The sequence below is a fragment of the Peromyscus maniculatus genome, chromosome 10, assembly GCF_049852395.1.
Source record: "Peromyscus maniculatus bairdii isolate BWxNUB_F1_BW_parent chromosome 10, HU_Pman_BW_mat_3.1, whole genome shotgun sequence".
In the NCBI taxonomy this organism is placed as follows: Eukaryota; Metazoa; Chordata; class Mammalia; order Rodentia; family Cricetidae; genus Peromyscus; species Peromyscus maniculatus.
In genome coordinates, this window is record NC_134861.1 from 15,111,929 (window position 1) to 15,121,425 (window position 9,497).

Below are 9,497 nucleotides of genomic sequence, written 5' to 3' on the forward strand. Positions count from 1 at the left end.
AGACACTCGCTTTGCAGATCCATGAGAGTATAAATTAGACCGTTAGGGACCAGTCTGGTTTTGAACTCATTCTTATACTAGTATAAATAATGAAGGATGCTAAGATGCTTCCATATATTTAGTTGGATATAATTAAAACCCCAAAGGTTGTGGTTTTTAAAAGCTACATTTGCCTGTTGTCTGCTGGGAGTTCAAGGTCCTGGAAAACGAGAGCGTTTCTGTCTTATTCTTTTCTTTGCCTTCCCTATTTCTGCTCTCCTCCTCTCTTCTGCTGCTCTTGCCTTCCAGCCCTCCAATTAAAGGCACAGTCCATGAACTTTAGTGTCAAGAAGGGTGATGGGGGATGATTTCTGTTTCCAAGGAGCTGTTAGGGAACAGCCAGATGAGAGAACTAACTGAATAAGATGTGGTAAGTGATGGATGAGGCAGCATGCCACAGTCTCCGTCAGGGTATTTAGCCCTTCTGGGTAGGATCAGGAGTCAGAAAGGCATTCTGGGAGAGGATCCATCTCAGTTCATGAGAGGTCATCACCCTTTGGGGAATTTTCTTTGAAGATAATGTCTCTGTTCCTATCTCTGTCTCTCTCTCTGTCTCTCTCTCTCTCTCTCATTTATTATATGAATCCAACAATATTGCTTCCTGTTCTTGTTCATACTAAATGTCACTTTGCTTCTGTCTCTCCATGATCTCAAATATCCAAATACTCTTCCTCTAGATCTCCACCAACACTGGGGACTAGGAACAGCTCATGCTCATGTGTAAATGACTGCTAGGACTCGGTCATTCTTTAGTGAACTTTTACAGGTGAGAAGAACCCTTAAACTATACGAAAGTGTCTTTTATTATGTGAAGGCTGTATCAAAATATAGGACATATCCCTACAGCTGAAGAGAATGGGATACCAGGAGAGCCGTGTCCACCATCGTCATAAACTATTAGGGCCATGGCATCTCTGCATAGGTATCAGAATGCTGTACCATTAAAAACTGATTTGAGGAAAGCTCAAATCAAGAACATCAAAACAATTGAGGACAGTATATGGTCCAAAGTTGAGGTTTCTTTGAATCTTGTAGGGAGGGGTCTACTATGAAAATGCATGATTTTATCAGAAGTGGCTCATGTTGGCCAAGCCTGATAAAAGGCAGGCTAACTATAATAACTTTAGTTTTAGACCAAGTTTATTCCAAGTATTCTTTACCTTATATCTCTTTATTTTTTTCCAGCCACCTAATGCAAAGACACATCTGACTTTACTGAGCACTAGTAACCTAGCTAGCATCTTTGGCTTTTTCTTTTAAACTGTTGGGCAAATATTATGATTTACAAACAAAACTCAATAAAAATGCTCACCAAGGAATGAGCCCCCAGAAGCTAATTTTTATTCTAAATGTTGGGGTTTTATTCTTCTTCAAGTTCTCTGGTATTGAGGATTTTTTTTTGTTTGTTTTAAAGGAAACGGTCACCCACTCCATTTATAAATTCTGGAAAGAGAATGGCAAGTCTGAGGATGGAGGAGAACAGAGCTACACTCTTGATGACACCTCTGAGGACCAGGAAAGATGGAGTTTCCCACAGGGACCTCTTGGGTAGTATGAAATAAAACATAGTATCATTGTTTTGTATGATAACCTCTCTGAAATTAAAAGAAACAACACTTTGAGCTTCAGCAGTTATGAAGAGTAAGTCTCTCACTTCTCTGACCTATCTTAGAAACTTGCTCCTCAGCATTAGCTCACAGCCACCATACCAGTGGTGTCCCTGCCTGAGAGTATCAGGGACAGTCCTCAGAGTGGGGAGGCTGAATCCTTCCCTTGAAATGCTCTCATTCATGTTGTAAAAACTAGGTGTTTCTCAGTGTCAGTGTTTATGTGCAACTGAAAATAATCTCCCCAGCCATCAATCTATTGCGTCCTGCAGACCAGGTGTTTTCTCTCCACAGAACTGGAATGTGATTCTGAGTAGGGACATTTTATCTGGCTGCTAACAACTGCAGAGTATCACTAAGCCATGTCTGGACTCTTGTTTGTTTGTCAAGACATAGTTTCTCTGTGTAGCCCTGGAACTTGCTCCATAGGCCAGGCTAGCCTTGAACTCAGAGATCTGTCTGCCTCTGCCTCCCAAGTGCTGGAATTAAAGGCATGTGTCACCACACCTGGCTCATGTCTTGAATATTGCAGTGGTCAAGGCCAATGGCAGACCTTGTTTAGAAGTCTGGGAGGAAGATGGCTGGCCCAGGAACCTGTGTGAGAAAGTCTTCTGTCAACCTCTTCTCTATTATGGAGATCCTGGGGTAACAGAGGGTGAGGACTCACAGCAAGAAAAGATGCTCTCCAATTCAAATGTGTTATCCATGCATTTGAGTTTCACCATGACCATCTGTAACAATTACATCAAAGTAGTTAGCATTTTCATCACTTCACACATCATTTCTACATCTGGGGAACCTTGAGACTTCTCTGATTATGTGCAATGTGTACAATAACCATAGACTAGCATAGATTGTAGTCACCTGCGCTGCAGAGCTTTAGAACCAACTCTTCTTACCTGTGTTCACTTTGGTCTGAATTTGCCTGTCTGTTGCTCTAGGTACAATATATGATGGATATGGTGGTACCCAAGAAACTGATGCAATAAGAACCTAGTGGAAGTTAAAGTTCCAGACTCCCCTGCACTCCTGGCTGTGTGTTAGATGGATGTCCATGTGTTAGATTTGCAAAGATAGCAATGGCTTTTATAAGGCTCTGACCCATCCCCCACACCTATCCCACAGTTTGCTTGTGGTTGGGTGCACACAGGAGACATGAGCACAGGTGTGGCGAGAAGTCAGTTCAGTTTTCTGTGGCTCAGCAGTGTGCTGGCTATTGTGAAGGAGGGGAAGACACATCCAACTCTTCTGGCTTCAGCTGGGTTCTCTGCTGAGGAATCCAGGAGTCCTGCCCACTTTCTTCCAGGATTCTTTGGCTTCTTTTCCTTTGTTTTAGGGACAGCATGCCTCAGGACTGGTGACAATGTCAGGGAGTCCAGCTCCCTCTCCTGACAAAGAGAAGCCTCCCAGGCACTGCAGTGAAGCAGGGGAGGAAGAGCCCTCAGTGGTTACTGTGTCTTTGGATTAAGGAGTGTGACCACGTGTTCAGGAGCTCTGGACAGGCAAGGGGAGGCAAGAGCCTTGTTTTACACGATTCCTTCTTTCTGTCTTCAAGTACGGGGCATTGGAAAGGCAAGCATATGGCAGCACCATCTGGCTCCCTTGGGGCAACCCGAGGTTCTACAAAGTACCCAAGCTCTTTGCTCCAGGTGTGATCACGAGCTTCTGTGTCCCTGTTTCTGGATTCATGAGGACAAGGCCATGTCAGGCCCCAGAAGAGGAGCTGGGTATGAGGCTTGCAGCACTCACTCATGATCCCTTTTTCTCCCTATATATGGATGTGATACAGGGTTCAAGCCCTCTTACTCTTGTTTCAGGAAAGAAGACAGATGGCTGGTAAAATTTTCACAGTGGACCGCACACTGCTGCACAGCGGTGCCTGAGCCATGGGGACGATGGGAGCAGCTTGAGTCTGCAGTGGCAGCCCCACCTTCTGTGGTAAGTGCATTGTGATGCCGTGGTAGATAGTACATGTGTGCAGACACTTGGCTCCATCAACTGGCAGGTGTAAGTGCCAATTGCTGCTGGCTCGCCTCCACTTATGTACTCACTGGGTGTTACAAAACGCTTGTTTTGGGTCAGGTACCAGGAACATAGCAATGGAAAAGACAAAGTCTTAGCTCTGCAGAGGAAAATGGAAGATAAACAACAGACCAGAGAAACATTTCAGGTAGTAGCGATAGCTATGATAACCATAACACACGATGATGGATGACCATCACTGCACTGGGGAGCAGGAACACTAGGAGATTTTAGGGGTGTGTGTCACGGGAAGAGGCTCTGCTTGGCTCACTGGAAGAAGAATGATGAATTTATGGACAGCCCTTGAGACCAAGGAGATAGGGACCACCAAACCTTAGCAACTCTGAACTCCTTTTGATATCAGCAACTTCCAGTTCTTCCAGGTCCTGCGGGACAGCTCTGCCTACTTCTTCCTCCTGTCTACCTTCCACTCAGCCCTCAATTGTTGCAGTTCACACCGGTTCACTGCGGAGATTCTGTAGCTGGCTAAGATTTAATTAACCAATGAGGGTGAAAAAAAAAGAGAGAATTTCAAACACTTGCCTCTTCTGACTCCTCTGTAAGAGACTAGGGTGCCAAGGCCACACTACAGCCCCAGGTAGCTTTGAATTTGCAGTCCTCCTGCCTTGGCGTCCTAATGCTGTTATTACAGATTTGTGCCACAAGGCCTGGCCCATGAGAGAAAAATTTTGAGCCTTAACACGGGGGGAGGGGGGCGTTGTTAAATTTTACAGTGCTAGCCAGAGTGTGGTCATGTGGCCAGAGACCAGCCATTGGTTTCTGTTGCTGGAATTTGAATGCTAAAAAAAGAGATGCAAAGACCAAGGACCAAATAGGAAATTATATTGAAAGGGATAAGAGTACTGAGCCATGCCTTCCAGGTTCCTCAAATACATAATACAACTGAATTCACAGCTTTGGCCCGAGGTAGCTAGATTGGGAACTCACTAGTTCTGTCTCTGTTTCTGTCTCTGTCTCTGTCTCTGTCTCTGTCTCTGTCTATCTGTCTGTCTCTCTCTCATTTGTAATCTTGCTTGATATTGATGGCTAAAGAGTTATTAAGAAATTATTCTTAGGAAGGAAAAGGTATAACAAAAATATGGTTACTAAAATCTTAGTTAATTTGATGGTACTGGAGCTAATCAAGCAGGAAAGGGGAAGTAAATTCTGAAATCATGATCTTTGGTTACTTATCAGTGTTGAACAGAGAATTTGGTCTTGGGGTTGTTAAAATATAACAAATAAGCATGGAACAATAGTCAGGCGTCACAAATTTGGTTGGAAAATGATCTAATCACATTTCTTCTATAAAACAAATACCTAAATTAAATAACACAAAAAAGTTGAAAATAGAAATGAAAAAGATAATCTTTTTAAATGAAATTCAGCTACATGGCTAAAAATATCCTGCCCAAAGTGTACAGATAGCTTAGTGGTTAAGAGCCTGGTTGCTTTCTCAGAAGACCTGGGTTGGATCTCATCCCCGACAGCTGCAGGTAACTCTAGTCCCAGGGAATCCAATATCCTCTCCTGGCCTCTGCAGGCCCTGCATGAACATGTACATAGACACATAAAATAAAAATAAAGTTCTTATAAAAGAGTATTACATGGATCAAAGTATCTCTTCTTGATGAAAATGACATTCTACCAAATACACACCAATTTAACCACCAAACACGGAAGCACTGATGTCTACATTACTCAAAACAGACAAAACATGCTTCTATAAAATATGATGTATCATACTTACACCATCTATATTTTTATAATAATACAAAAGGAAAAGACTATACCTATGGAATATTTATCAAGTGTAGCATGTCATAGGATACAAAGAAAAACTCAATACAATTCCCCAGTGACAGAACTCATAAGTCATATTCTGTGACCACAAGGCAGTGAACGAAGAAGCTAAGAAACAAAATTAACTGAGCAAAATCTATCCATTTGGAATATTCTAGAGCAGTATTCTTAAAATTCTTAGAATAAAAAGGAATCAAAGTGGCATTCTAGACCATTCAGTAACAAGCAGTAGTGAGGTACTCCGTGTGCCAGTCTGGCAGCCCATGGAGAGAAAGGGAAAATGCACAGCCATATGCATTTAAAAGTCTTAAAGAATGGAAAGAATTTAGATAATGTCTTAATAATTAAACTATACTTATGAGCCACAAAACCAGGTCAGAAGTAGGTGCTATATTAGTCAGATCCACGTTTCCCTAACAAAATACCTTAGAGCAATTAACTTGCAAAGGAAAAACAGCCTGGCTATTCTGAATAGAAGTTGCAGAGGTTCCAGCTCAAGACTTGTGGCTCCTTGTGAGGGCAGCATATCATGGCAAGGACACCCGATGAACAAGCCACAGCCCTAATGACCTGAGGAGCAGAGAAGGGAAATTTAGAGATCAGAGTCCCATAATACCCTTCAAGGGCATCCCTTCCATGACCCGAGGACGGCTCATCCCACCTTTTAAAGGCTCTGCCACTTTGCTGTTAGATCACCTTGAGTCTTTGCAGACATTTACTCTCCAAACTACACCAAATGTATGATGATAGAACAGAAATACCATAGGCTTGAGAAGGAAGGCCCTCTGTGGCTTCTCTAAAAGGATAATGCATAAAAACCATACATTAAAAAAAACTCTGAATCTAGGAAGGAGAGAAGAAGAGAGAGAAAGAAAACAAAAACCAACGACTGTGAGGTACAGAAAAGGAATTTTAGGTCAGAGGGCTGCAAAGTTGTTCTGGAAGAAACCAGACAGTAAGTATGTCAGGCTTTGTGAACCACAGGCAGTCTCCGTGACGAGCAGTCACCATTTATCATGGCTCCAAAGCGGCCAGAGACAAGAGTCAATGAATGCATAAGCCATAGCTGACGAAAGCTTTATTTATTGAGGACAAGGTCTGCTCATTGCGCTGTGAGCGTGTTCACTGGTTATTTAAGGGATCGTAGGTGCGTCCAGTCATGGTGGCCCAGTGAGTACACACTTTTGACATGAAGCATTATGTGTAGAACAAATGGACACACCTGAGGTGGGTGACTGGATAGGGATCTTCAGGTGAGTGGTCTCCTTATTACAAGGGCATGGGAAATCCTCCCCATAGTAGATCATTACTTTCTTAGAGAGCTTGGCCTCTTGGTGGGCCTTTTTGGGAAATTGAGTCTGCTCAGATTTGCCTTTTTTTTTTTTGGCCTGAGGACCCTTATGGTCTGTACAGAAATGGCTGGTGATCAGCTGCTCTTAGGTCAGTCCCACACAATGCAAAAGTGAAGTGTTCTGAAAGTCCCAGAGGATGACAGTCATTATTCCTGTAAATTAATGTACTTTAGAATCTCATTATATGGAACAGGTTTTATAGGGTCTGATATAATAATTCATCAATATTGGAGAAGATTGTTCTGAAAAGAGACATTTATAAGGAAAAAATAGTATGAGTTATTTTTTAAAGAATGGCTTAAAACACCACTGCTATTTCCCCTTATACTCTATGGGACAGGAGTCCAGGCTCACTTGACCGGGTCTTCACGAACATATCACTGGGCACCAGTCTGCCTGTGTTCTGGTCTAGAGCCTGTGATTCTCTTCTCAGCTCATGTAAGTGTAGGTAAAAAGTCCATCTTTCTGCACCTGCATGACTGAGTCTTCCTGCTGGCTCCAAGCCAGGAGCTGCTGACACTTCTCAGAGGCTACGTATGTGTCCATGCTTGCTTGCAGTGTGGCTGTTTGCTTCTTCAAGCCGTGAATCAAATTTTAGACACAATTCCATTCTCTAATTTCCTTTTGAATAAGGAGTGTGCTCTCTAGGAGTACACGTGCACTCCCCTTTGTTCCTGTGCCAGGATGTTTCATTGCCGAGGATGTGGTCTGAATCACCGCTCCCCTAAGGATTGACTCACCTGTGAGAGCATCATGAGTCCCCTTCATTTTCACTGTCATCACCTCTAGGTTGTCGTGATGTGGTCTCCCTGCTCCAATAGGTTCACTACATTCCTTTCTCATTCTACACAAATAACAGGTTTTCTGCTCTCTCTTACCTTGTCAGTTATTATTGTTCTGTGTCCATTATATTTCCTCTCTTTCCTTTCCCTTTATTTCTTATGCACACATGGTTTATAATTTTTCTACCTCTCAGACATTTCGTTGTTCCCATTCTCTTGCTTCTTTCCTTCAGGACTCCCATTGCATGTATGTCCTAATATTTAGTGCTGTTCTAAAAATCCTTGAAGTTGTAGTCAGTTTTTTGGTCAGATTTAAAGTGAGCTAAAAAAAAAAAAAGCCACATGAATCCTTTTGCTATAAGCATTATTTGGCTATAAATTTTATCCCATGATGTTTTTATTTCAAATGTTGTATTTTTTAATTGTAAAAGTGCCATATTAACAACTAATTTTGTGTCTCTGCTGTGATCTGTTTGTTCATAAATTAGAACCATATTTTCATTAGGCTACTGAGAACAGATGTCATATCTACTTTGATGTCCTCATCCACTTCATCAACATCTGGATCATCATGAAGTCTGTTGGTTGTATTTTATAATTCTTTGTATATTGAATAATTTTGTTGTATAGGCAGATATTGTGAATTTTATTATATGAAGACCTTGAATTTTATTATATCCCTCCAAAGACTGTTAGTTTTGTTTAGAATGCAAATAACTTGGCTAGACCCATATTGCCAACTACCTCTTGAGAGGGAACTTAAATCTCAGATCCGTTTTTAGGACTTTATGGGGCTCAGGACACAGTCAGATCTGATGTACAGGATTTGGATTCCTTTGTCTGGCTCTGTCCTTCTTGGAATATCCCCTCATTTTGCAAAGACTTAGATAATCCTAAATGATACGTTTTAACCCACCCCAAGCTGGCATCAGGTTTTCTGCTGGAGTTTCAGCCATCCTGTAACAGGGAGGCAGGTGCTACCTGCATGCCAGAATCCTGTAGTTGAAAAATGTACCCAGGGCAGACCCTTTCTTTTTCCTCTCAAATCCCTTCCAAAATCCACCTCTGTTTATCCTCCAGAACTTCAAATAGCTGCTTAGTATATTCATCCAGACATGAAATTATTATTATCTGTGAGAAGGGTCTGACAGTCACCTAGTTACCCTAAAAAGAAAATTCTTCCTTACTTTCTGTAGATTTAAACTTTTAAACATTTGTTGTTAGTAGGTCCAAGGACATAAGTATTTCCTTATATATTAAAATGTTTATGTATTTTATTATAAATTCATTATGTTGAACTGTTTAAGATAATTTATATTGTAAATAAAATGTGATATAAACTATATATTATAAAATTGATTTTATTTCTTCACATTATAGCTACTTCATCATACATTTTAAAGAAGTTACATTAGTAGATTACTTTGTTAGAAACCATAATTTACACAATAAACATAGCAGGGTTGATATTTTAATTTTTTTTTACATTTAGTGATGTGTGTGTGTGTGTGCGTGTACATGCATGCATGCATGTTTGAGGGTCAAACTCAGATCATCAGGCCTGGCAGCAAGTACCTCTCCCCACTGAGTCATTTTATCAGCCCCTAAAATAGTTACTTTATCAAAAGGATTCTGGATGGGTGTGATAGAGCTGAGCAGCTCCCCCATGAGAATATGTTAATGGTGCAGGACACATGCACAGATCACCAAGAGACTATGCCCTGACTTCTGACAGAGATTGAGCTGTCGGGGAGAGGTACGGTGGCAGAGCAGTGAAAAGCAGTAACATACAGGAAGAGCTTTAGACAGGAAGAGAAGAAAAGAGATTGAAAGGAAGGAAAGAGAGAGTAAGAAAAAAGAAATCTCTCCAATTCAAAATGTGTAGTGAAATT

The 9,497-nt window shown here is 41.5% G+C and overlaps 1 protein-coding gene across 7 annotated transcripts in view; it reads left to right on the forward strand.

Moving 5' to 3' along the window:
* LOC107400709 (uncharacterized) overlaps positions 1 to 8,947 on the forward strand; it is a 94,287-nt gene extending 85,340 nt beyond the window's left edge. For 4 of the 7 annotated variants that reach the window (XR_013042780.1, XR_013042778.1, XR_013042781.1 and 1 more), the window contains 4 exons: positions 717 to 805; positions 1,454 to 3,373; positions 3,464 to 3,584; positions 8,094 to 8,947. Coding sequence is in view for 3 of the 7 variants with exons in the window: in XM_076546014.1 (XP_076402129.1) it covers positions 1,494 to 1,587; positions 3,202 to 3,373; positions 3,464 to 3,584; positions 8,111 to 8,203 (480 nt within the window). In the remaining 4 variants the exon portion in view is untranslated. The remainder of the gene's footprint in view (positions 1 to 716; positions 806 to 1,453; positions 3,374 to 3,463; positions 3,585 to 8,093) is intronic. The other 3 variants (XM_076546017.1, XM_076546014.1, XM_076546016.1) reach the window with 3 other exon arrangements.
* Positions 8,948 to 9,497: the final 550 nt, after the last annotated feature.